Below are 27,488 nucleotides of genomic sequence, written 5' to 3' on the forward strand. Positions count from 1 at the left end.
TTTGTTTTTCGAATTTTTAAGAAAGATTTCCGATCAAATGCACTAACCTCTGCTCTTGGGATTGACTTGAGTCTCAGCCAATCAGACGTCCCCAATACGCAAAACAAAAGCATTAGCGGGAATAGTAAACCAATCATGTTCTAAAGTAGGAGGGGACTGTTTTCACTCAAGCTATTTATGGTATATCCCCCATTTCTCAGTGTGTGTCTCACCAACAGGCGTGTGGCGCAGCACAGACAGTAACAGTCGGTAGGATGTCTAAAGAGGTATGTTGAATTTAATATGGGTATTTAGGAGTTATAACCGTCTATTTTAAGCAATGCCGTTTTGGCCGTCTGTCTTATTTCGAATTTAACTTTGACTTTATTCGTTGCTCTTTGTTATTTGCAACGAGCGTGTTTGAGCCGCCATTTTAACTCTTGTAGAATGCAGACATTAGGCCGCATGATTACATCGAAGGTTGTATTTCCGAAAATATATTTTTTCTTTGTTTTAATTACTCAATCGCCGCATCTATAATGCTTTACATTTATTTACTACCACCACTGTTTGGTTGAAACCGAGATACTATTGCTACTACAAATAGGCCGCATGGTCCGGCACCAACATGGCGGAGGTCTTCGTTCACCTCCCTTTTATAGAGTATGTTACCTCAAGGTCTCACGAGGAGTCATGACGCTTCGGGCTCGAATGTGTTAGTTTAATATCTGCTGCTGAAAATATACTCGCTGCGCAGCTTTAGTGTTACTCAGCATTATATGGATTGTTATTTTCAGGGCCAACCACGTGAGCCAGAGCAGCTGCGGAAGCTCTTCATTGGAGGGCTCAGCTTTGAAACCACAGATGATAGTTTGCGGGCGCATTTTGAACAATGGGGAACCTTAACGGATTGTGTGGTAAGTCCCTCTCACCCTATCTATTTACCTGTTCGCTATATTAATCTATTTTCGAACACTTATTATTATTAGTTTTTAAGGGTATGATGAGGACCAGTGTTTAACCCTTATGTATTTTTCTTAGGTGATGAAAGACCCAAACACCAAACGCTCCAGGGGCTTTGGATTTGTCACCTATGCTGGTGTGACTGAAGTCGATGCTGCTATGGATGCACGCCCCCACAAGGTCGATGGTAGGCTCGTGGAGCCCAAACGAGCCGTGTCTCGAGAGGTGAGATCTCTAGTAATGTAAAAAGTTTATTATAGAGATGTATGGATGCAAATGCCTAAATGCATGTCTGTTTCAGGACTCCAACAAGCCATTTGCTCACACAACTGTGAAAAAGATCTTTGTGGGTGGCATTAAGGATGACACTGAGGAGAACCATCTTCGTGACTACTTTGACGTGTTTGGAAAGATTGAAGCTGTTGAGATAATGGTTGACCACAAGACCGGAAACAAAAGGGGCTTTGCCTTTGTTACGTTTGATGACCATGATTCTGTTGATCGTATTGTCAGTAAGTGCTTTCATTCTGGTGTCAACCATCTAATATCTTAATATTGTATAGTTTAAAAAAAATAACCCTGGTATGTTCCCTCATTAGTTCAAAAATACCACACTGTGAATGGGCACAACTGTGAAGTCAGAAAAGCTCTTTCTAAACAAGAAATGCAGAACACTGGCATGAACATGAGAGGTAAGTTTGTTAATGGTTTTCCCGGTATCTCTTTTGATACACTTGGCTGTATTCATTTATTTTAAATAAATCTGTAGGCCGTGGTGGGAGTGGCAACAGCGGAGGTGGAAACTTCAACAGATATGGCAATAATGGTGGCTACAACAACGACTTTGGTGGTGGTGGCGGCGGCGGTGGCAACCGCGATGGATACTTTGGAAGAGGTACATGCCAAAGAGGACATTTTGAAGAGTTTTGAATTGTTTGAGTTTTATAGTGACTTAACAGCTTTTTTTTACAATCTTGTTGCAGGAGGTAGAGGAGGTAATGGTGGAGGTGGTGGTTATGGTGGGGACTGCTACAACAATGGATTTGGTGGAGATGGTATGTGTTTGGTTTCTCTTTAGTAGTTTGAAAGTTTAACTGATTTTAAATTAAGTTATGTAGGGTTGGATATCATTTTGATTCTAAAAAGGTTGAGAATCTAAAAAGGTTGAGAATCATTTTATTTGAAGCGTTATGTAGGGTTGGATATCATTTTGATTCTAAAAAGGTTGAGAATCTAAAAAGGTTGAGAATCATTTTATTTGAAGCATTTTTGCTAAAATGTTGCCTCTGTATACCATGATCAAATCAACAGGCTAAAGAACAAGGAACTTTTGCCCATGGTTTTAACAAATACAGAAGCTAAAACGATCCAAACTAATATATTTCTAGCATTAAAGACAAGAAAACGCTTAGTAACTGAGCAAGAACACAAGTTGGCAATGGCGCAAATACAACTGAACAAAGATGCTAATAAGTGTTTTAAAAGGGTGGTATAATGTCCTTTTTCATGAGATGTAAAATAGGTCTCTGTCCCCAGTGTGTGTGTGTGATATTTATTTTCTAAGCTCAAAATACCCCACAGATATGTTAATATAGCATGTTAAAATGGTCACTTTTTGAGGGTGAGCAAAAATGCACCGTTTTTGTGTCCCTTTAAATAAAAAAGAAGCATTACACACTAACTAAAGTTAGAAAAGTGAAATCATAATCAACCACCCCTTTAAGATTTTAATTTAAGTATTTACACACTGAGAGGCATCTTTTTGTCTGTTTTGGATGTGAAAACATTGCATAAGACTGAATGCTTTAAAGTTAAAGTACACGGAAATACATTTTAATTTATCAAGTTTATTTTTTTACTTTTCAATTTCCATCCCTAATGGCAAGTAATTCCTGTGACTTTCTCCAGGTGGTTATGGTGGTGGAGGTGGCGGCAGCGGTCCTGGTAACTATGGAGGAAATCGTGGATATGGAGGTGGTGGTGGAGGACAAGGTTATGGCAACCAGGGCGGAGGAGGTTATGGTGGTGGCGGCGGTGGAAACAGCAGTGGTGGATATAATGACCATTACAATAATGGCAATGGAAACTTTGGAGGTGGTGAGTACATGTCAATCTTAACTATAATCCTTTTTGGAAGTTCCTGAATTGTCGGCAGTAACGGTGTATGACTTAAATGTTCATAGGTAACTTTGGTGGTGGTGGCGGTGGCGGCGGCAGCAGCAGCAGTGGAGGCGGTAACTACAGTGACTTCGGCAGCTATAACAACCAGCAGTCCAACTATGGTCCCATGAAAGGGAACTTTGGAGGTGGTGGTAGCAGCAGCGGAGGAGGGAGGAACAGTGGCCCATATGGTGGTGAGCTCTTCATAATGGCCTTCTACACATGTCCCTTTAGGTTCAAATCTCCTTATATAAACAACTTGAATCCTAACATGCATGGTATCTGTTCTAGGTGGCTATGGAGGTGGATCCAGTGGTGGATATGGTGGTGGCTCTGGTGGTAGACGGTTTTAAGCTCAGAAAGGTTTGTTTCAAATTCTGCTGTCTACCTTAAATGGACTTTGTTTCAGATTACTTTATTTACAGGGTAACAATGCCTTTTATATTAGTCTTGGACTGAATGTCCTTCATTAAATTAACCTTGCTGTACATCTGGTGTAGAAACAACCCTCAGTTAGTGTGCAGCTTAACAATTGTTGTTCATATTGTTCAACAGGACTGAGTGCTTTAGGAGAGGACAGCAAGAGAAGTGACAGGGCAGATGCAGGTTTACATCCCTAGATCTGCTCAGCCAAACAGGTTTGGCAGATTTACAGCTGCCACCAGAAGAAGTGTACAGTAGCGCTATCGTGTGTGGGACATCATGAATTTGTCATCATGCAAACTTATTTTATATTGTCTATTGAGGAAAAAGCATTCCAATGAGGTTTTATGTAGAATTACTTGCAGTCGTTATGGTTTATTTTATGTAACCAATCAAGGTGAAATAAAATATAATTTTTCTTTTTTTTAAAAGATGTGCTGTATTAGTCGTTTTTGGTTTCTGGGTGTTTTAGTGTAGTACACTTTAACGTAATATGAGAGCTTCTATGAGCCTTTTTTAGTAGTAATTCAATTTTAAAGACGCTTCTGGCTCTTAAAAAAAATGAATCCATTCTTGTTAAATTGTAAATTATACTGATTCAAAAAGCATGGGCTGTTAAATGCAAATGCTTAGAGTAGTGTACATTTGGTTGCATATCAGTCTAGCCATTGGAGCAAGCTGAGAAAGGAGTAGCAAGATCATCGCCCTGTGAAGAAGCAGAGAGCAGGGAGTACAGGGCGCTACTCAGACTAGCAGGCAGCGCTTTTAAAACTCCTGTAGGTAAGAACAGACTTCTCCACTACCGCTGGTAACTAAGAATTTTATTAGATGAAGCTGTACAGTTAATGTGAACTTCCCTTTCAGTGTTGTGTATTACAGAGGAAGTAACTGCAGTCAGCATAGTTTGGTGATGATAAAATTGAAACATTTTTAATTTAATGCATGCCAAGTTTTTTTTTTTTTTCTATGTTCCATATTTAACTTGCTGACCATGATACTCTTGCTTTTTCAGGATCTGATGAGTGAATCATCTCTCCAAATGAAGACATGTTTGTCCGTTTAAACTGGTGCTATTATAAAAGGTAGTTGCTTTTGTAAGGTAATATTTTTGTGTGTTTACAGTCTCTGAATCAGACTTTTTCTCTCTCTTTCTAGGACAAAGATGCAGCTGAATAGATTTTTATACCTGTGGTTTTATACTTTTTTATTTCTTTTACAAATAAAACTTTTTAAAACAAATGATGTGATTTGGTTGTCTTGTTGAACCCATGTGTATTTTGGACATGTAATTCTGATTCTTCAAAGTTTGACCAGTGTTATAATGTACAAAGAGTTTTTACCAAAATTCTGTAGACATGAATGTATATTGTGTAGTTAAGCTCTTCTCTAAATTACTGTGAATGATTTCTTTTTAGAAATAGTTTAGTAACCATCACAAATTATTGAAGTAATTCAAATTCATTGGCCATAACTAGGTTTGACCAGCCAAGTGGTGACTTAAAGCCTTAAAAAAAGTTCATTCACCCTCCAGTACTGTATTCCGTGGCACCAAGTAAATGTTGCCGTCATTAGTTTGTTGTAGTGAATACTCATCAACTGAATATGGGTGTCCCTCCTCGTCACGTATCTGTGAAAACACTTGGGTGTAAAGATCTGAGAGCTGACATTTGATAATGGCTAAGTTTTGCTGAAACTCCAGTCTTTCTCTGGTTAAGTGTTCTCTTTGAGCTCGAAGTTGTCCCAACTCATGTTCTAAATGCACAATATTCTCCAATTTCCGTTTGCGGCAGTTCTGAGCTGCAACTTTATTCTTCCCTCGTCTGCGAATGTCCCTCACCAGTGCCATTTGATTGTCACTCAGTGTGAATTGGGTCAAAAGCTCGTTGAAGTCGTCCACTGGTAGGTTCACAATCTTCTCCAGGGGGAATGGGATTTTTAGAGTGAGGGCTCGCCGCTCATCTCTGCTCAGGGGTACAGGAACACTGTTTGATTTTGGCTTTGGGTATGGAGCCTGAAATGAACCTAGTCTTGTTAAACCTGAGCTATTTAGTTGATCATGCAGTGCTGTGGGTAACACTGCCAGTGGTTGGTAAGTCTGCTGGTTGCTAGCTTGCATGTTTGCAGCTGTGGGAAAAGATGCTCCAGGGTATGAGCTGTAGGGCTGCTGGTAGTCAGCAGACCCGAGCAGAGTAGGCCGCATGCGACACGGTTCCCCAATGCTTTCAAATTGATTTTCAGCATAGCCCATCGCACCATCTGCAGGTAAGTACGTAGGTATTCCATGCACCCCATTCTCAGGAGAAGCGAGTGGGGGGCTTGAACCAAGCGACAAACCAGAATCTGACTCCAGATCATCCGTGCAAACTTGTTTGATTTGTCCTGTGCCATGAAGGTTGATAACGCCATCTTTTGCAATCCCATGGCTGCGTGTTGCCATGTTCATGTGCTCCAAAAGACTCATGAGCGGTGGATGAAGAGCTTGCGTATTAGCAAGCATTCTGGGGGAACCGTGGCCGTAGCGGATATCCATGTGTGGGTTCAAACGCTGATAGGGTGGCATCATTTCTGGGTATGCGTTTTCATAAACACCAGCATGATGGGCAACACAAGCAGCTGGAATGGTTTCCTGCTGAGGCTGACTCGTCCCGAACCCACCTTGAGAAACCATGGGCTCCATGGAGAGGTATGGGGTTGCTTCAAAAGGATTCTCATTGGGTACCTCTAACTCCTGTGACACAAATAATGTTTTAATAACAAGAACTTTCAGTTGGTGATTCAAATCAAACTCTTATTAAAAAAACACCGTGGGAACCTAGTAAAGCGAAGGTTTTGCTTTACAGTTGATTTGTACTGCAGAGGAGGGTTGTATTCAGTCAGCTGCTCTCTACAGGACCAGCCCACCTGGGTGAATGTGCCACCCGTAGCTTATGCAGGTCTTACTTAGGAGCGCTCGGGTTTCATGTCGAAACAGATGGTCATTGTGCTATGCAGGGGGCTGTCGGCAATATACAGCAGTCACCCTCTTTCTCTGTCTGCCTTTATCCTCGCATCACTCAATTGGCCCATTGTTGCAGATCGTAGCTAAACTCAATGTGTGTTTATAGAGGATTCAGCATTAGAAAAATGTAATAAGGCCACCGTTTCACTAAGGCAGCTTGCACTCACTCTAAAATTATTGGCTGTATCCTACCACAAAATAATCTGATGTTTTCTTGAGTTTTGGTGTTTGTGCATGTAAAAGAGGAACCTGGTGGGTTGTTCCAGTGTACTGACCTGAAGATCTGTGATGGCCATCAGTTCCTGCCAGGCCAAATCCATCTCCAAATGCTGGGGGGAACGATGTGCCCGGAATCCAGTGACATTGGTGGACGTCGACACCTCCCCATGCAGTCTTCCTGAGTTTGCCAGTCCCTTGAAATTAAATGCAGTTTTTGGAAGACTTGATATGGATTGTTGCACCATGCAAAATAAATAGAATTCAACTTGTATTTTTGTCTTTTAAATATATTTAAATATGTATTTCTCACTTAAAATATCTAAAAATCCTTGGAACAAGATCAATGACTGCATGTGTCTAATGAAAAATAAAGAAAAGTTTAGAATAAGAAATAACCATGTGCATATTTCAATGTCTTCAACGAAGCAACACTTTTCTTCTGAATTAACTTTTCAAAAGTACATGTTTTAGGTTATTCAAAATTACATTTTATGTCTTTATTTTGACTTATTTTGTTAACTTTTTTTTAAGTTTAAAGTAAAAATCTGCTACTGCAGTAAGACAAAATATGCATGTAAAATAGATATTAAATATACATTCTCATGAGTTTTATTTTGAATTATTTTTCTTTACTGAAAAGACAAGTCATTTTTAGCAATGTATAAACAGATTTTTTTCCCGCCTTTTCTCGTTGGGAAAACAGCCGATTTATAGTAGCAATTTCCTCATATAGATACTCACCTCACAGCTGATCCTCAGGGGAAATGCACCGTCGATTGCTGAACACATTCAGGACAAACCCCTGATGCAGTGAATCAATCTAAAACATTAAAATAAAATGTGAATTTTTTTTCATTTGTCGAACATGGAGATAACAGACACACAAACCATGCGTTCACATAACGGGTAAGGTCAGTTGTGACCACATGCCAACAATCTTAAGAACAAATTTAAACTGACTTGAGTACATTTCCATCTCCACACCCGTAAACTGAGGATGATGTCACTCTGAAACTTCAAAAAATGAACCTTAAGAATATATATATATATATATTTTTAAAACTGTTTCCCTTCCCATGTGCTCCAAATGTCATGTTGTGTCACTGGACAGGAAGTTTCGTTGTGCTGGATTTGTCCTATCATCTGGCTTTTTGAACAGTAATGTCAACCCTTGATAAGACAATCTTTCGGGAGCCAGCCTGTTCTCCAGTAAACTAAGGCAGGGGCCTAACCACAGACATCAGAATGTCAGGAAGAATTTATCACTACACTCCTTCATGTTGATAATAAATGAGCTGATGTATAGTGATATTTAATATGCATTAGCATTTATTCCGGTTACCACTGTGTTTTTATGATTGTGTGAAACAGATGCCTCATTATCTGGTGGTTTGCTTTTATTGGTGAAGCCTTTTTATACACAACAACTGCTTGAAATGTTAATGGCGGGTTCCTGATAAATTGGGTATATATTCTGGTGCGATAAAAACAATGCAACTTTGCATTCAGATGTCATTCGTCTACTATTCGCACTTAAGTTTTAACTGTACCAAAGAGGAAAACTGTTATCTTTTACAAGAGAGAAATTGTGTATGAATGCTGGTTATTTTTGCCAGAAACAATACCAATTTTAATCAATTTTGAAAGCTGTTCAATCTAGCTAATCGTAAAAATTTAAATCCACTGTTAGGTACAAGTTTGACAGGACATGACGGCAAAAATGCTGTATAACATCTAATGATTTTGTATTTCATGTGTGATGAGATAACTAACTCTAACTCCTTTTGACATTTTGAGGGTAAAAGACATATATCCTGCCTTTACCGCGGTGTCTAGCTTATTTCCTTTGACTAGTTTCTGAAATTTTGAGGGGACAGGGCTGTGGGACAGGCCTCCCAATTTCAACATCAGCTGTGGTACTAACCACTGTAGCAGTGTACATGAGCCAACAGCAATCAAGAAAGATGAAAAATTAAACAATATTTTCCTTAATTTAATAATTTTTTCTCTCTCATTTTTTTAACATTACTCTAAAACATTTGTGATCATCAAAAAGTGACTGCAGTGGTTCACGTCTAATGAAGAATAAAGAAAAGTTTGGAGCAAGAAATAACCATGCACATATATTTTAAAGTCTTCAACGAAGCAACACTTTATTAAAATTAACTTTTAAAAAGTTAATACTTCAATTTAAAATTATTTTTACATCTAATATATATATATATATATATATATATATATATATATATATATATATATATATATACATACATACATACATACACACATACACAACAACTTTGACACTTTAATCAAGTTAATAATAAAGTCAACTTATATTCAGTTTTTGAAGCAAAAAAAAGTTAACACTCTTTACATTTAATGTGTCCTTAGAGAGTTTTTATGACTACAATTATGACTCAAAAACTCAAAGTTTCATTTAGAATCTTGAAGATTTTGAAAGTGAACCAGAATTGTACAATATCTGTCAACAACAGCCATATTTACTGAAAAAACACTTTCCAACAAGCCCTCAAAAAAGATGAAATGACAAACTGTACCTTGTTAGCATTTCCTTGAGCACTGAGCTCAGATGAAAAAGTCTTCACAATATCATATTATCCTGTGAGCAGAAACCAGTGACCCCTGTGTTAAACTGCAGAGTGAAAGAGTTCGCTGAATGCTCTTAGTTTTCAACTACAAGTGTGCATGCGCTCAACCTGTCTTCCTCTCTCATTCACTCTTTCTCCCACTCACCCTGTCTGCTTTTGGCTGTCACTCACACAAATGGGATGGGTCTATGGGCGATGCAAGCAGGTTTCCTGTAAAGCACCCACACTTTTTGCCCTCCTAAATGCAACACTTGCACTTTAATATGTTTAAAATACGTTGCCCACAAAAAAAGACCAAAAACGGTTAAGCCAGGGATATATATAAGCTCGCACTTGTGGACTTCCCAGACCAAATATAGATTTAGACCCTTCAGATTGTGGTTTATGGACAAGTGAGTCCCATCCACAGCTTAAGTGTGTACGTGTCCTAAAGTCTATCACCATGTCTTTCATGGGGTGCAAAAATGACCTGAGGTGATCATGTACACCCATGTGAGGGATGGGGTTTGAACACAGACACTATGAACAGGCGCACCTGGAGTTAAATCTGGGATTGCTGTGCGGAGGAAGGGCTGTTTTCTGACTTGCTTTAGTAGGGATGGAATGTACACCTTCAACAGGTAAGAAAGGCCACATTGTTCCTGTATTTGCCGCACAACCACAAACAGCCAGTGAAAGCAGGGGGACGGGACGGGAGGGTGGAAGAGCGTGTCTTACATTGCAAGTGACCATTCGAGTCCTTGATGAAGTCCTTCCGAAATCACACACACATGGGACAATCGGCAGGATTGTTTAGGCACAACCGTCAAGCGAGGTGAAAGGATGTGTTTTCCTTGTTTATTTGAAGTGCTTCATTTTATTTGACCAATGCCTTATCATGTTACACCCACCCTCGATAATACACCAGTTTAAGAGCATTTAGGTGCATGATGGTTCACGGTCATTAGAAACCAAGGACTGCCATTGGAGTGCATGCAGTTGCACTTCTGGTTGAGAAACATAAAAAAATAAACAATATTTACTTCTATTTCATACATTTGTCTCTCTCTCTTTTTTAAACATTACTCTATGCATGGCAAGTTTTGTGATAATCAAAAAAGTGGTTAGTGTCTAATGAAAAATAAAGAAAAGTTTAGACCTAAATAACCATGTACATATTTAAATGTCTGCAAGAAAGCAACTCTTTTAAAAAAAAATTAATATATATATATATATATATATATATATATATATTACATTATCTCAATAAAATAACCCCATAATCAACATATAATAAAGAAAAAATAATAATATATTTCAAATTGCATAGAATATATTTACAATATAATGACAGTTTAGTCAACCTATGTATTGAGCTTCTGAAGCAAAATATTTTTCTTAAAGTTCTCAATATTACACCAGTTAAAGAGCGTTCAGGTGCATGCGGTCCACAATCATTAGAAACCAAAGACTGCCTGTGTAGAGAATTTCCTATAAAAATGGCAACATATTAGAAGCTCGATAGTGTGGTTGAGTACAATGAAATAGAAAGCTATGACTAAAAACTGCTTATCAAGGATTGTTACAGTGGTTTCTTGTTACTTGTTTGAGCTCGTCTTTTACAATGCAGTGTTTTCATTCCCACGCGTTAATATGTTTGTATGTAAATGCACAATAATGATGGACGTAGGTGGCTGACATCGTCCAAAGAGGTGGGCGCCTGCCAGGAACCAGAGAGACGGGACTTCCCAAGCCTTGATTCCTAGCACCCACCCACCCACCCGACTTCACCACCTACAAACACACACATGAAAACAGCCTGCTATTACATCCACCACAGTGGTTTGGGATTTGCCGTGTTCCAACCTAAACAGCCGTTCTGACTGTCTCCACACATAGCTCAGGTCATCGAGTCGCTCGCACAGTTCTATACCTCACGGCTGTGTGACCTTGTTGTCCTTTTCATCTACTTATTCTTGCTGTTCATTGCATATTTTAATGTGTTTTATTGTATTTTTGTATTCATTTGACCCTCTGTCACGTTGTGGCCTCGTGATTCTCTTGACCCTCTTTGGTTTGACCACAGGAAGTGAAACAGCCCCATGACACCATCCTGACCCATCCAACTATTTCTATTCTTCCTGCTTCCCATAGGTAAAGAAAAGAAGAAAAAAAGAAGAAGAAAGTTGACAAAAACTGGATGGTTTCTAAGAGTATAAATATTCTAAGTAAAAATAGAGTAGTGAGACTTTCTATACAGGTAAATATAAATAAATTATAATATATATATTACAATATATATACTGCTTTGAAATTGTTTTTGTTACTGTGATTAATTGCATCTAACAAATATATATAATGGGTATATATCTATATAACTTTTATGATAGATGGGATTAATCATGATTTGATAGCACTAATATAACTAGGCCTGTAATAATTTCCTTTTTTCAGCCTTTATATTTTTTATGTAATATAATAATATTTAGTATATCATCTATATATGAATTTATATTTATTTATTTAAATTTGAACTACTGTGCAAAGGTTGGGTTCAGTAAGTTCATTTATTTTTTCAAAGAAATAGATTCAACTTTTATTTAGCGAGAAGATTAAGTTGATCATAAATGTCAGTAAAGACATTTATAATGTTACAAAAGATTTATATTTCAAATATAAAGAAAAAATTTGTATTTTAAAATATATTAACAAAGAAATCAGGTATGTTCATTTGTAATAATATTTCACAATATTACAGTTTTTACTGTATTTTTAAACACATAATTGGAGTCATGGTGATCATAAGATACTTCTTTCAAAAATATTACCAACCCCAAAATTTCGAACAGTATTTATACTTTTAACAACTAATTTTTCCAGTCAAAAAACATAACATTACTATCAGACTGTCATTAGCCACAAGTGAACATGAGAACACGTTTTCAATTAGACGGAAAATCCTCCCGAGCTAGTTATGATCGTTCATGTCGTTCAAGTTCATGTCTTTGGTTTGTGGTCCATTGGGAAAATTCATTCTACTGCTGGGAAAAGTGGAAAATATGTGTATGAGTAATCAAGAGTAACGTAATTTCATCCAATGCAAAAAAAAAAATATATATATATATATATATATATGTATTTATATATACCGTAACAGTAAGAGCTATAAATAAATAGCATTCCCTTAAACCTCAAATAAAGTATATGTTTTTAATTCAACTCACAGTCCAGTGCAATGCATTGTAGCAATATATATCAATCTGTTTACTAAACAGATCCATATGCATGCCTGCAAATAGTCAGGTTCAAAACTTGTGTTACTACATTAAATGGGGGATTTTAATATTTAAACCTGAAGAAAAGCAGAAATGTTTTAGGATTTAGAAATATTTAAGTCAAAGAAAAGCTATAATGTCACCTGCAGAAATATTTAAGAATCCACACTATAGGTCACTTATGCACATCAAATGTATGACATTCCCCATGTGAACTCCTGCTTTCATTGAAGAACAAGATGCATTTTTGAACCCCATGCTGTATTGTGTAATAGAGCAGGCCGGGTAAATTAAAGAATATAACGATCGTGTAAGCAGCTCCCCTCTACCCACGTCTCATGCCAGAAACCACAACAGTTAGCATGAGCACCTAGACAAGCCTTTATCAGCGCTCACCAGAGCTTCCGCCACCCAACATCCCCTTTCCCCCTGGTCTCCTCTCCTTCTGCAACCACAACTCTCACCACACCCAAGCCCACACTGGGAACCGGTGGGATACAGAGCCACCTTCATGTCAGACACTCATCACAGGCCAGTATGATGATGATGATGATGAGGATGATGATGTCCATCAATGCCCTTCTGATACGCTGTGGAAAAGATCAGCGGACACATACTATGCCGTGACCGCACAGATAAAGATCTTATTGTGAAAGACGTCCGATTATCTGAAGAGTTTGATCTCGAGCACTATTGAGACACAGTTATGCGCAATGATACTGTGGGCGCAGGTTCCTCTTTTGGAGTCCGTCAGGTGTAACGATTGTTTGGTGACAAATTGGATTCTAAGAAGATCATCTCTATTGGAAATTTTTTCTACTGTACATTTGACTAGATGAAACATTAGAGCAGTGCTATTTAAGGAGTCAAAGAGTTTATGTAGGTCTCAGAGAGTCTCATAAGACTTAAGTAATGATTTAGAAATTATTCCATAATAATCAACCGCCGAACATTGTAGGCCTTATGAATGTATTACTAAGACTAAATGAAATGCAACAAGTACAGCAAGCTCTAAATGGCTGCAACCATAAACACACACATATTTACTATAAACACACCTATATATTTGCTGAAATAAGTATTAATATGTTTTTTTTTAAATACTATGTACCGCAAATTTTCAAATGTTAGTATATGAATGCACCACAATACAAAGACATGATCGCTACGCTGAATATAGGCTGGAAATAAAAATTATTGTTCTGGGAACAGCACCGTGGAGCTATGATCAAAAATGCATAATTTACATGTATATATATATATATATATATATTTTTTTTTTTGTGTATGTATATATATATACACACATATACAGTATATATATATATATATATATATATATATTTTATTATATATATAATAAATCTCTAATATTACAAAATACTACCAATTAAAATAGCTTTTGCTATGGTAATATATTATGAAATATATTATGATGCAAAGCTGAATTGTCAGCATCATCACTCCAATCTTCAGTGTCACATGATCCTTCATAAATCATTCTAATGCTGATTTGCTGCTCAAGAAACATTTTGTATTATTATCAATGTTGAATTTAACTTTTATTTTGCGGAAACCAAAAAAATTTTTTTCTTTGGTGAATAAAAAAAAGAACAGCACTTGTCTTTACTGTCACTTTGGATCGATATAATGCAGCCTTTCTAAATAAAAGCATTAATTTTTTTCAATAAATAAATAAATAATAAAACTGATCCCACACTTTTGAATGGCAGTAGCCTATATAATGAACATGGCAAATAATATATAAATAATATAATATATAATAACATTTATGGATAAAAAAAATAAAAAAATCCGTAAAGAACAGAACCGTAGGGCTATGACTCTCATACTCTGGGTGACATAACCATACCTAAAGAAGAAAAGAAAAGAAAAAATGACACCAAGGAAACACATACTGTATCCTTTCTGATATAACATAGGGTAATTTCGAAATGTTCTTCGTGGTAAAGTTGTGAAAACCCAGTGTTTCATTGCGAAACTCGCTGGTGAGCCACCTTTCTGAAAAAGCAAGAACATCTTTATTCAGAATAGAAACTATTTTTTGTACTTTGTGCTTTAAGACTGGTTTTGCAGGCAAAATGAAATGTAGCCAACATGCTCAGAATATTATCGTGAGTTTTACTTACAGGTTATCCCACCACAGATCTCTAGATTAAACCGTTCTCTAAGTCTGAGATCAAAACAAGTGACCTCTGATGTCAGTGTATTCGCTGTAGTAAAGAGCCGTTAGCCGCGCAGGGAAAACCCCTGTACGGATTCATTTTCACAGTGGTGCTTCCCAGAAAAAGTGACCAATGTAATTATGATCCCCAGTAGTAGGAGGATCTCTTAAATTATCTCTGAAAAAAACGGACAGGCTGGAAGCATATGCAATTTTGAGGAGGACTTGTGTCATTGAGGCCAGTGTGTCATTCACGGAGAGCAAACAGATTCCAAACCCAATCAGTTCAGAATCAGGATCCGAATCACTCATTATGTTTGACTAAGCGTCTGGTCCTGAGAGCCAGAGGTTTACTTCATTAGAACTACTGCTCGGCTTATTTCCATTTCTGGAAGCATGATGAAGTCATTGTACCCAGGTAGACTGTGAATCACCTGAATCATCATGTAAATAGGAGCAAGTTTGTTTTAAAAATATTTTTTGAGGTTGTTATATTATCCTTAAACACACACATGACTAATAGGACACATACATAATGAAGTATGAAAAGTTTGTAAATGGGAATTTTACTTTAATTTGTGAGCCTACCATTTGTTTTTTTCTCGACATCTATACCTTTTTATCAGTTAGATTAAATTTCAAGCGAACAGGCCAAATTAGCAGCTTTTAATTAGTTAGTTCAGCTGGTAAATTCAGTTGGTAAAACTTTCAGTTCAGACAAAATGTTGGATCTCAAAATATTGGATTATACAGGAAAAACATGGCTAAAATGTGTTCCTCATTGTTTAAGAGTTTTCCGGGATCATGATTGGTTCCCAGCTAACAAAAATAAGTTCTAAAAACTTTTGCTAACATTCCCATTACGTTATGAACACATTATTTCTCGCTGTTCAAAATGTCCTGTTTTTTAAAAGTGTATGTGAACGTTAAGGAAACATTCCATTTTTAATCAGTCTTCAAACATAATGGGAATGTTACTAAAACAAGTAGTAAAAAATGTTAGATGAACGTTCAACTAAAACATTTCAGGAAAAAACGTTTTGAGAACATTATTAAACACCAGATAACTTTGAATTAACATTCTACTGACAATACTGGAAGAATATTTGTTCAGAACTTTGAGAGAACCTTGACATAATATTAACTAAAGTTCTGAGAACATTCCCTGTAAGCATGGTTCTTCTCTACCCTGTACTACTACACACACACACACACACACACACACACACAGTAAAAAAAAAAATATTGTTGGTTTAACTTTTAAAAAAAAAGTTACCTGGTTGCCTTAAAATTTTGAGTTTATTATTACAACAAAGATATTGGTTTAATAAATAGAAACTCAGAATATTGTTATCTGAACCACATTACTTATCTAAGTTGATTTGACTAAAGATTAAAAGTTGTGATAAATCATGAAAATATTTTTTTACAGTGCACACAAGGAGATTACTAGATTAATTAGACTAGTGCGCACGCGCACACACACACACACACACACACACACACACACACACACACACACACACACACACACACACACACACACACACACACACACACACACACACACACACACACAAACCTTGTGGAAATCCTTCCCAGAAGAGTTGGAGCTGTTATAGCTGCAAAGGGTGGGCCAACTCCATATTAAACTCTACGGATTAAGAATTGGATGTCATTAAAGTTCATGTGCATGTAAAGGCAGACGTCCCAAAACTTTTGACAATATAGTGTATAATAAGGACCTAATTCATTAGAATATATTTAGAGTGTAATGACGATTTATTCTAACAATGTTTTATTATGGCATGCGTTAAATACATATTATATGAAATAAAGGTAAAAAGAAAAGAACAATGCCATTCATGTGTAAGGCCGTGTCACACAGGTCTGATGTGACAGGGCCTGACGATCGGCCATTTTAAACTGCCAACCTGCTAGCATGCTAGCATAAAAACTGTTAACATGCATGCAAGCAATTTCAATAACCTTTTTAGACATGTTTCGCGTTGAACTGACGCGCTACAGCGATCGGTCACATTTAAAACCGCCAAACCACACATCTGACAGCTGGAATTATTTTGTTCCAAATCAAAAGTAACCTTCTCTGTCTAGTGCAGGGGTCTCCAACCTTTTTTCATTTGAGAGCTACTTTTTAAAAAAGATAGTGGCCGAGAGCTACTCATGTAATACAATACTTTAATCTCTTAAATAATGTCTCATAACTCTCATATTAATAACTATCTAAACTGTTTTAGACCTAAAAGAGTTTTTGTAGGCCCATGATATATGTCACCCTTAAATGTCAGAGAAAAGAACAGAATCAGAGATAATTTTTTTTAAAGAAAATTTTACTTTGCATATTATACTGTAAAAACATGGAAATTTCATTTCATGATTATAGTGACCAAAATGATCACGGTTACACAGAATCCTGTTCAAAAAGTAGGCTACTACTACACAATAAAATCAATTCACCAAGTTTTATGTCGAAAACCAGCAAATAACAAATATAATTAGCATTAATATGCACTTTTTGTTTACATAAACATTAAAATAAAAACATTAAAAATGATGGCCAGATTTTAAAGGAGTATACTGGACATGTCATCTACATGTAGCCTACAAGTTCAAATAAAGTTTTGACAAAAAAGATTTATATAAAGAAACCTTGAATATTTCAGCCTTTTAATCATTTTTATAAAAAGAATGAGTCAAAAAAGATAAATTACTGACGTTTACAATGCACATTAGCTTATCTTTTATTATTAATAATAAAATTCGCTCCGATTTTCCCGTGGCGTCTGTCGTTGCTATGCAACCATGCACCGCGCTCTCCACAATGACAAAGACGTTTTAGTAGCTAATGCATTTTTTATCTCACTGCGCCTGCTAAAAATGAGCGCGTCGCTTCAATTATGAGCTTCCTACATTTGAAATAACGAACTTGAGCGCGCAAAAGACGCGATATGTGAACGGCCCCTTGGCGAACTACCTCCAATCAGGCCACGAGTTACTGGTAGCTCGTGTCCTCTTTGTCCGCGATTTTTCTCTGCGTGAGAAAGTGCAGTGGTCCAATCAGTAGTTAAGAGCCTGAAATTGCTTATAGTAATTCGGAAATTAGAGCACATGACTGAAAAAAAAATATACAGGACAGAAGAATGTCTTATTTAGCGTGAGATTTCTTTGTTGAGAGTGAGACCGTGAGATTGAGTGTCACGCCAGATGCGTGAGAGTTGGCATCCCTGCTTTAGCCTACACAACAACTCACAGAAATCAACCATCAGCCAGTTTTAGAAATTTTTGGATGAAATACTTTTTATTCACTGTAACAATTCAAGGACAGATCATGTCCGTTTCTGTTAGAATGTCCCTTAGGCTATACTCTCCAATTTCTCTCTTAAAGCCCTGTTTGCATTAACGTTAGTTCACTGGTGTAAAGTGAATACAATATAGGCTACCTATAAGCTATACTATACATATAATAAACACATATAATAAAAACAAAATCTCATGGAATTTGTTAGGACATTTTCCAACATTTTGCTCTCACAAGCAGCCAAACAGGCTATTGACACACACATTGTACACATCTGGATTCTTACGATTTGTGTGCTTCTAGACTATGTATTGTAGTGTGTAGATTGTATTGTAATGTTCACGTCATTGTTTTAATGTTTTTATTGTTTTTTTTAACATTAATAATAATAAAAAATATATATAATAATAACTTTAGGTAGGCTATTTATTTCCCGCAATTATTAAAGACGTTACAAAGTACTTCCGCTTAGTTTTGACCTTTTACCTCATGTCGTAGGCGGAAGTACACATACGCAGGAATTCAATACACGGAGCTAGAGTGAGAGCCTTCTGCACAGTACAAGATGGATACGCTAATACTGGTAATACGATTTTATCTCTATATCCCAATATAAGTGTAAATCATCCGCTAGCAGTTAAATCTGCTCTGTTGCCTGTTCAAATAGCTCTTCCGCCACATCTGACGCTAAACAATTTAATCACTAATCAATCATACGAGTTTAGCAACAGCGTCGTGTATAAGATAATTATTATATTTAAAGGTTAAAGATTATACTGAAATATTACATTATAATATTGACTTTACAACCTCCGCAGTTGCTGATGGGTATCTGAGCTACAGTTATACGTCTATTCAACCTTTGCCCTGATCAGCTGATTCATTTGACTGTGTAATTCATTGGTTATCTGTCATGTTTGTGTCTGTGCTGTGACAGGAGCCTTCTCTGTACACTGTAAAAGCTGTTCTGATCATGGACAATGACGGAGAGAGACTTTATGCTAAGGTGAGATCATCAGATGATGAACATCAGGATCAGATTTGAGTTGATATAACGTTACATTGACGTTTTATTTAAAGGTATAGTTCACCCACTTGACCCTTCGCTAAGCCCCGCCCTCCTTAGTTACTGTTGCTACGCCTGTCAAGCTTTCACATCTAGCACGTCTATTAGAGTGTGTATGCACCTTGTCAGAGATTTCCAATGAGATAATTAGTAATTTTTAGCGAATATGTGAAATATCTGAGAGAGCAAGACAAAAGGGACTGCAGTGTGCATTCAAGGGATATATCCACGACATAATATGCAACCGATTAGAGAATAATTTCATAAAAATTTAAGCTAAAGCCCAGCGCAAGCAGCAGCGCCTCATACGCTGACCATTCAAAAATGGGAAACGCACAAATTGAGGTACAGCTGTGTTCGTGCACAGCAGGGTAAGTGAAATGTGAAACTAATCTAATATTTATAAATCAAACAGTTTATCCATAAATCTTGTGGAATAACACTAACACCGGGAGAGCCGCGATCAGATTGGGTTAAAGTTACTCAGTCAGGGCCAACAGTATGCCGTCGATTAACAAAATGCTGAAATATATTTTAAAGTATGTCAGTGAGCCTCCGTCTTGTCTTTAAACGTCTTATTTTACGTTAAAACGTGCATTATGAACAAAGAACCGTAATTATTTCCAACTTCCAAGCAATAGGTGGGTTTTTTTAACCTGTCGACAAGTAGTTGTGAATGGGGTCTCCCACACTGCTTGATCCACGCCCATCATTTCTCCCCTTGGCTTTTAGATTTTCGGGAAGGAAAAAAAAATCCACTCCCCGTCCAAACTTTTAGGATACCGGGTATCAGATTTGCACAATCCATACGCACAATGCTTCGGCATGTTTCCCTCGCTCGAAAGCTTGCCAGACCTCCCGCGCCTAGTTACGGTTGCTAAGACACGATTGGCCAGTGGCGGTTTTCGGGCGTGGCTTAGCGAAGGGTCAATTACTCGCCCTCATGTCATTCCTCCAAACCGTAAGACTTTCGTTCATCTTCGGAACACAAATGAAGATATTTCTTATGAAATCTGAGCGCTTTCTGTCCCTCCATTGACAGTACGCAACTAGCACTCTGACACTTCAAAAAGTTCATAAAGCGATTGTAAAACTAATCCATATGAATTGAGCGGTTTAGTCCAAAATTTTCTGTAGAGACACGAATGCTTTATATAAATCGGAAGCTTTAGCATGTTTGCTTGACGTGAGATAACTAATTTGGTTTATTCTCGTGTGTTATGCAGAATTTAGATTCGTTTATGATCTCTTTATGAATTTTTTGATTCATAGCTGTCAATGAAGGGACAAAAAGCTCTTAGATTTAATCAAAAATATATTAATTTGTGTTCCGAAGATGAAGTTTGGAACAACATGAGGGTGAGTAAATAGACGATTGTGTGCAACAGGTTTTCAGCAAAGTTGTGATCATGTTGATAATTTAGAGGCCTTTGAAATTCATCAAATAGCAGGCTTTATAGGGTTAAACCTGAAAGTAAACACAGATTTAGAATTCTGTCATCATTTACTCACCCTCATGTTATTCAAAACCGTATAACAGTCTGTCATTTTCAAACTCACACCCTTTAGAAACATAAGCTTTTTGTTTGCATAAGGTGTATGAAAGTGTGTTTATTAGCACTTAATTTGTCTTCTATTTCAGTAATATAGAAGTGCTCTGTCTGTATTATAAGCTTCATATATTAGTTTGCGACTGAGTGGTTGTGTTTGTTTCAGTATTATGATGACACGTACCCCACAGTGAAAGAGCAGAAAGCCTTTGAGAAGAACATCTTCAACAAGACACACAGGACAGACAGTAAGTGATTATGTTACTGTCAGTCTTGTGTTCGCCAACATAAAGTCATATCTTGGAGTCATTCTTCCTCTCTTCCACACAGGTGAAATAGCATTACTGGAGGGTCTAACGGTTGTGTACAAGAGCAATATTGATCTGTATTTCTACGTAATCGGCAGCTCCCATGAAAATGAGGTAATGCTTTATACTTTATCCAGTATTGTCTTATCATAACCATGTGAATCTCATAAGTGTCATTGTCTTTCTTCACACAGTTGATGCTTATGTCAGTGTTGAATTGTCTCTTTGATTCCTTGAGCCAAATGTTGAGGTACTGTAGGAAAGACTTCTTCATTATGAGTTATATGGTTCTGTCAAAAACCCTCCCCCCAAAAAAGTTTGACTTTGATTGTTTTCTTCCTCTTTTTAGGAAAAATGTAGAAAAGCGAGCCCTGCTTGAAAATATGGAGGGTCTGTTCCTGGCCGTTGATGAGATTGTTGATGGAGGGTAAGCCATAATGAATGTATTCAAACTTGTATTTAATTTAAAGAAAAAAAACAATTTTGTTCCATAGAGATCTTGCTGTACATACACTATCGGTCAAAAGTTTGGGGTCGGTAAGATTTTTGAAATGCGTCTCGCCAATTCTGCATTTTGTTTCTTCTGATCAATAGCCATTAATGTTGTGAAATAAAATAAAAAAAAATTGTGACTATACCAGCATTTCCCGCTAGCATTTTGAGTGCGTGAGTGCAATGGCCAATCAGAGGTGTTTAAGAATCCATTCAACAGCGCTCAAAATGCTAGAGAGAAATACTGGTATCATCCCATCCAAAGTTGTGAATTTAACTTGTGTGCATTAGGAATGTTGCATAAAACATTTGCGAATAAAGCACCGTTTCCATCCCATGTGTTCAAGAGAACAAAATCGCCACTTCCTGGGAAATTGGCAAAAAATATCTGTAATAAAAATAGAAGTTGCTGCAATCGGTAAAGCCACTGTGGCTCTTCTGTCCTACATCATAAATTACTTGTGTTTCTCAGACAAAATTCCATAAACGCTGTCATGTTATCTTGCGTTCAGATGCCTGGTGTTGGGAACGCAATCATGTGAGATGCTTCTGGCAGGGAATTAAACCAAATCATTTTGGCTCAGGCATTTTAGAATAATCAAACCAACATTTGAGATGCAGTGTGATGCACACATGAAGAAGATCACATCCACTGTTGAGGCAAAGTTACTCGAGTTCTTTTGTTGCGCATCGAGGGATTTATTCAGTAAACGAGTTTCTATCATAGTTTATGCGCACGTCGTCTGATCTGATAAAAAATGTATCGTCCTCAATTGAGCGATTCTTTGAGAATAAAGTTGAAAAGAACAATAATTTATTTGAAATAGCAATCTTCTCTGACATTATAAATGTCTTTACTGTCACTTTTTTGTTCTTGAAAAAATCTTCTGAACCCAAACCTTTAAACCGTAGTGTACATTATAATTACATTCATATTTGTAAGATGCTCTTATCCAAAGCAGTATATGCATTCTCTGGGAGTCAAACCTACTGTGCTCTACTAGTTGACCTACAGAAATGTTATGGATTTTATTACATTGTAATTTATTACAAATAATATTTTAAAGCTGCAGTCGGCAATACTTTTTTGATCATATTCACTGAAATGGACACTATGCTCCGACAGAACAACATGAATCCCGCGCTTCTACCTCCACCTAGAGCCTGTTATTTGATTTGCAAAAATCCGACGCTCCCGGTTCTTCTGGTCCAATCAGCGCAGGGCTGTGAGATCTGACTGTCAATCACAGTTCGTGCACACTAGGGCTGCAACTAACGATTATTTTGATAATCGATTAATCGGACGATTATTTTTTCGATTAAACGGATAGAAATTAAATTATATATTTTTTTATTATAACTAAATAAAACCGTAAATCAGGGTATTTATGTGTAAAAGTGTACTTTAAAAAGTGCAAAAGCCACACATTGAGTTTTACTAATATCAATATTTGCATTGTTTTTAATGATAATTGCTGATGGCAAGTTGACAAACATGATTATTGTTAAAAAAATGATATCCAACATATTATGTTTTAACACAATTTTTGTTAAAACAAATTTACACAGACATGTTGTTCAGATGTGAATATCTGAACTAAAAACAAATTAAAAACATCTAAAATATATAATTCATTTAATTTTTATTTAAATTTAATTATATATAAGGAATATAAGGATAAAGAATATAATATATATTATATATATAATATAGAAAATAATATAATATAAGGATAAATTGATTAAATAAATATAGAAAGACTGAAAACAATTGTGTGAATGTAGAGCCGCAGTAGATCGCGTTTGAAAAACAATTAAAACTTAGTAGACAAATGCTATAAAAAGAGAACGGAATGGAGGTAACGTTACCCAGCAAGCTAACAGGCTTGAGTAAAGGAAACGAGAAATTATGCATTAGTGCACAAGCATTCGCTGAAAACCACTGAGTACAGTGACTAAAAAACAATATTTTACTGCTGCTGTTATTAACTGCCTTTATATTTAGTGCTTCGCTTTGTAAAGACCGTTTTAATTTAACCTATTTCTGCGGTAGCGCTATTTTAATCCATCACTTACGTTGCGAGCGAACTGATTGCGCAACCTGATGCTCGAGACAAAATACAGACATCCCAAGATCCCGGAAGTCCCGGGAGTCTCCCGCATATTGATTGCGGCTCCCTGATGCCCGCGAATTAGTTCAAACTCCCGAAATCTAGAGCGCGCATGCGAGACAGAAGAGACTGCTCCAAACCGTGTAGCGCGCGCGCTCGGCAGAGCGCCTGAGGGAGAGAGACCTTGCGTGTGTGTGCGTACCAGTAAACGCTCCCCGTGACGTAAGCAGACCAACTAATCGATAATGACATTCGTTGACAACGATTTTCATAATCGATTATAATCGATTTTATCGATTAGTTGTTGCAGCCCTAGTGCACACGCCAAAGATCCCCCCTCGAGCACGTTACAATATACACGCACTGACGAGCACAAACTCGATGGGAGGGGCATGAGAGTTGTAAACATTCAGAATTTTGGCTAAGTCCCCTCAATCTGCCAGACTTGCCGACTGCAGCTTTAAGTATTCTAATCAATCAATTTGTGTCATTAATATTTATATAATTATAATTATACTGTATTTATAAAAATAATTGGTAATCAACTGGCCCACACACAATCAACGGCTAAAGAATTGCAGACATGCAAATCATTCATTAAATACTATAAATCAGCCGCTCCTTCCATTAATTTATTGGATATTCAGGCTGTTTTGATTATATTATGCTTTCAGATACCATTAAGACTGTCATACTCTTTCAGCTCTGTTTAACACTTTTTATTATGGTTAAATGTCAATCCTGTAGCTCAAACAATGGTTTGCAATGCCCAGATTTCAGGTATGTGTAATGCATAAACTAATAAAGCAGATACTTTGATGCAATCCACTGAGAGAATAAAACAAAAAATCATTGCAGAAAAAGCCTATAGATTCCTTCTGGGTCTAGACATCGGCCACTGAAAACTCCACTGCGACCACTAGTGCTCATGCGGGCGACATAAGATTGATTCTGGCGAGTGTTATTTCCTGGTCCTGTCCACATCCTTTCCTGTTCCCTCTATAAAAGAGGGCCAAAAAAGGAAGCATGCATTTTTGAAAACAATCGTAATTGAGCCTAAAAATCCCATTGTTGTGGTCGCAGCACTGATTAATCGTCTGTTTTGCAGTGTGATCCTGGAGAGCGACCCACAGCAGGTGGTTCACCGTGTTGCTTTGAGGGTAACTACATCTTGTTCTCCTCTATTGAGTTCCATTACACTGATGTGAATGTTAATCTGATTAGTATTTGTTGCCTCTGCTTCATCTCTCGTGCTCTGACGCCACTGATGAGCATTATGGTACTTGCTAGGCAGCTATTAAGTTTGATTTCCAATAATCTTGCATGTACGAGACAGGAAGCAAGCAAGCCAGCAGTCCTAAAGTCATCAGCATCTCCCTCTCTCATCTCGTTCCAGGGCGATGACGTGCCTCTGACAGAACAGACAGTCACTCAGGTGAGAGAAGTCCACGCGCTTCCTTCAGCGACACAGCTCTTATGTTTAATAGCGGCTCTGTGATTTACCCATGATTCATTTGGAAAACGAGTCTGTGGTGGTCTGGTTTCACAGCTCCCACATTAAGAACTTTTCAGTCGCTGGTCCGGGTTCCCGCGTGTGTCTGGCGCATGTAAACATGATGGCTAATTATTGGCGGCTGTCTGCCAGCGATGGCTCCTCGCGGCTGGCGTAGTCGTGAGTGCGGACTGATTAATGTTCTCGTTTAAGAGGCTGCCTGTATCCCTTTGGTGTCCATGATTAATGGCTGTCTCCTCGTCTTCCATGCTATATGGTTATGCTTTGCCTCGTCTTTTGCAAATTAAGATGATGAATTAATTCCTGGATGTTTTGCTGCGCCTGCATTACTCGATTACAGGGTTCCCCTTAACATTGGCACCTTTACATGTAAAAGTTTTGCTTTTTCACTTATGCAGTTTTTTCATTTTAGAGACAGTTTTAGAAAGTTTGGGGTCAGTTATTTAATAGAATGAATTAAATGAATGCTTAAATTTATCAAAAGTGGCTGTAAAGATATATTTTGAACATTACAAAGGATTTAAAATATAAAGAACTTTAAATTTGTCTAAAAATCCAACAAAAATGTATCATGGTTTCCACAAAAATATTAAGCAACGTAACAGTTTTCAACATTGATAAGAAATATTGAGCATGTAAGAATGATTTCTGAAGTAATTCAGCTTTGAATCACAGGAATCAATTACATTTTAATATATTATTACAATATATATTTCACAATATTACTGTTTTAGTATTTTTAATCAAATAAATGCAGCCTCGGTTAGCAAATTCTTGCGACCCTAAACCTTTGGACCCCAAACACGGGTTTTAGGAGTTATAAAAAATTGGGATATAAATTAGGAAAATATAGTGATTTCACCCATAGTTTTAGGCTTTTTGGACCTCACTGTATCTTGAGGAGGAGGTGCTAATATTTTGCCTCGTAAGTATTGAAAACCATAAAGGATGGATGTGTCTTTTAAAAAAATGATGGCATTAATAAGTCAAGAACACAAACACGTTAAAATTCAATTACCTTTTGTAGCTTTGGAGACAAGTGAGGTTTTGTGGGAGTGGTTTGGTCTATCCGTCCTCACTGAGTGATTGGATTTACTGAAGAGGAACACAAAATATTTCAAATAAATGATTCTGAAGATGGTAATTCATTCAAATTAAATGTGACTAATTATTTTGCATTGCCTAATTTAAAACTTCAGGTTATAATAAATTGGCTGAAGCCACTTTCATATATTCTTTCATAAGCTCCTAATGACACCTCAGATTAATTATAACAACCATTATAAGTGGATTTAAAGGAGCACCAAGTTATGTTTCTTCCATTTAAAGTTTGACATCTAAAAAACATCTCACTTTATCTCGGTAGCCCTCATATTATCAGATTGATTGTGGAATAAAATTATTAGATTATATTAATACATTTTATATTTTTTTATAATATATACATTTTAGAAATTTTCATTTCATAATTTTTGGTGAATTAAAACTTATATACATGTATATATTTTTTTAAGTAATATAATATTAATGTTTTACATTATATTTTAATTTTACATTATAAATTTTTTTTAGTTTTACATTATAAAATTAATTTATATTTTATTTATTTTTTTATTTCTAGGTGCTACAGTCAGCTAAGGAACAGATCAAATGGTCTTTACTCCGATAGGACGCTTTTGGTCCCGTTCCTGAGCTGAGATCAGGGGAATGAATGAGACTCAACCACTTTTCATCACTACTGTCCTATCTGCCCTTTTCCTCAAGTATTTTCTTGACTGTTAAAGTGTACATCCACTGCAATTGACTTCTAGTGTTTCTCTCTCTATCTCAAATATAAGACCAAGAACATGACATTTCTAAAGATTGTCATGGCAAGATGAAGAAGCTGGAATATTGTCTTGGCGGGATTTTCTTTTTAGGGAAAAGTACCGGGGCGTGTTTTTATTTTTTCCATCCCATTCCAGTAAACGCTTGAATATATGGCTGGTTTTGTGAATGATATCACTGTCGTACTATGAGATTGATTTTCATTACGATTCATGTACATTCCAGTGGTTGATCTTGTTCTCTGTTCTTCACTCTGACCCTTTTTTTGATTGAAATAAACAAACCGTTTCACCCTCGTACTGCTGCGGTGTGTTTTCTCCTCTTTTTGGTCACTATTGGGTTTGCAGGGGCGGTTGTGACTTCTTTTTCCCTTGCCAATATTTTGAGGTCATTTTGTTTACTGTTTTGTGAGTTTAAAGTCATTCATCACTATTACTACTGCTCATACGTATGATTAGGGACTCTTGGTGAGCTAGTAAATGTTACCTCCCTAGCAACAAAACAGAAAT

The 27,488-nt window shown here is 36.8% G+C and overlaps 3 protein-coding genes across 6 annotated transcripts; 2 read left to right on the forward strand and 1 right to left on the reverse strand.

Annotated features, from left to right (window-relative positions):
* Positions 1-156: 156 nt before the first annotated feature.
* hnrnpa1b (heterogeneous nuclear ribonucleoprotein A1b) lies at positions 157-4,764 on the forward strand. 3 transcript variants are annotated; one of them, XR_013198297.1, is made up of 12 exons: positions 162-266; positions 777-896; positions 1,021-1,167; positions 1,244-1,454; positions 1,542-1,634; positions 1,712-1,837; positions 1,926-1,997; positions 2,851-3,039; positions 3,126-3,296; positions 3,394-3,465; positions 4,538-4,607; positions 4,681-4,764. XR_013198297.1 is itself a non-coding variant. In XM_077218244.1 (11 exons), the coding sequence occupies exons 1-10, from the start codon at positions 255-257 to the stop codon at positions 3,453-3,455; spliced, it is 1,203 nt and encodes a 400-aa protein (XP_077074359.1). In that variant the 5' UTR covers positions 157-254; the 3' UTR covers positions 3,456-3,465; positions 3,658-3,956. The 3 variants fall into 3 exon arrangements, 2 of the variants coding, with proteins under 2 accessions (XP_077074359.1, XP_077074357.1); XM_077218244.1 differs by lacking the exons at positions 4,538-4,607; positions 4,681-4,764 and adding an exon at positions 3,658-3,956 and having other exon boundaries at positions 157-266; XM_077218242.1 differs by having other exon boundaries at positions 4,538-4,764.
* On the reverse strand, positions 3,939-9,502 carry nfe2 (nuclear factor, erythroid 2). Its single transcript, XM_077218241.1, has 4 exons — positions 9,304-9,502; positions 7,484-7,562; positions 6,799-6,936; positions 3,939-6,253 (listed from the first exon to the last, which is right to left on the reverse strand). The coding sequence occupies exons 2-4, from the start codon at positions 7,529-7,531 to the stop codon at positions 5,042-5,044; spliced, it is 1,398 nt and encodes a 465-aa protein (XP_077074356.1). The 5' UTR covers positions 7,532-7,562; positions 9,304-9,502; the 3' UTR covers positions 3,939-5,041.
* Positions 9,503-18,597: 9,095 nt separating this feature from the next.
* On the forward strand, positions 18,598-27,278 carry copz1 (COPI coat complex subunit zeta 1). Of its 2 annotated transcripts, none has more exons than XM_077218249.1 (9): positions 18,598-18,695; positions 19,050-19,118; positions 20,895-20,976; positions 21,059-21,150; positions 21,231-21,286; positions 21,386-21,463; positions 24,748-24,799; positions 24,976-25,074; positions 26,774-27,278. In XM_077218249.1, the coding sequence occupies exons 1-9, from the start codon at positions 18,678-18,680 to the stop codon at positions 26,819-26,821; spliced, it is 594 nt and encodes a 197-aa protein (XP_077074364.1). In that variant the 5' UTR covers positions 18,598-18,677; the 3' UTR covers positions 26,822-27,278. The 2 variants fall into 2 exon arrangements, with proteins under 2 accessions (XP_077074364.1, XP_077074365.1); XM_077218250.1 differs by having other exon boundaries at positions 25,036-25,074.
* Positions 27,279-27,488: the final 210 nt, after the last annotated feature.

This window comes from Siphateles boraxobius, unplaced genomic scaffold (assembly GCF_051911475.1).
Source record: "Siphateles boraxobius isolate OS27281-9 unplaced genomic scaffold, OSU_SipBor_1 77, whole genome shotgun sequence".
NCBI classification, from domain to species: Eukaryota; Metazoa; Chordata; class Actinopteri; order Cypriniformes; family Leuciscidae; genus Siphateles; species Siphateles boraxobius.

Bases quoted from the DNA above. Each gene is read 5' to 3' on its own strand.
- nfe2 (XM_077218241.1), bottom strand. From the start codon at position 7,531: ATGTGTTCAGCAATCGACGGTGCATTTCCCCTGAGGATCAGCTGTGAG. The intron at 6,937-7,483 runs GTGAGTATCTAT...TTTAATTTCAAG, and splicing joins CCCTGAGGATCAGCTGTGAG to GGACTGGCAAACTCAGGAAG. The intron at 6,254-6,798 runs GTCAGTACACTG...TTTGTGTCACAG, and splicing joins TGGCCATCACAGATCTTCAG to GAGTTAGAGGTACCCAATGA.
- hnrnpa1b (XM_077218244.1), top strand. The intron at 1,168-1,243 runs GTGAGATCTCTA...TGTCTGTTTCAG, and splicing joins AACGAGCCGTGTCTCGAGAG to GACTCCAACAAGCCATTTGC. The intron at 1,998-2,850 runs GTATGTGTTTGG...GACTTTCTCCAG, and splicing joins CAATGGATTTGGTGGAGATG to GTGGTTATGGTGGTGGAGGT.
- copz1 (XM_077218249.1), top strand. The intron at 19,119-20,894 runs GTGAGATCATCA...TGTTTGTTTCAG, and splicing joins GAGAGAGACTTTATGCTAAG to TATTATGATGACACGTACCC. The intron at 21,287-21,385 runs GTACTGTAGGAA...TCCTCTTTTTAG, and splicing joins TCCTTGAGCCAAATGTTGAG to GAAAAATGTAGAAAAGCGAG.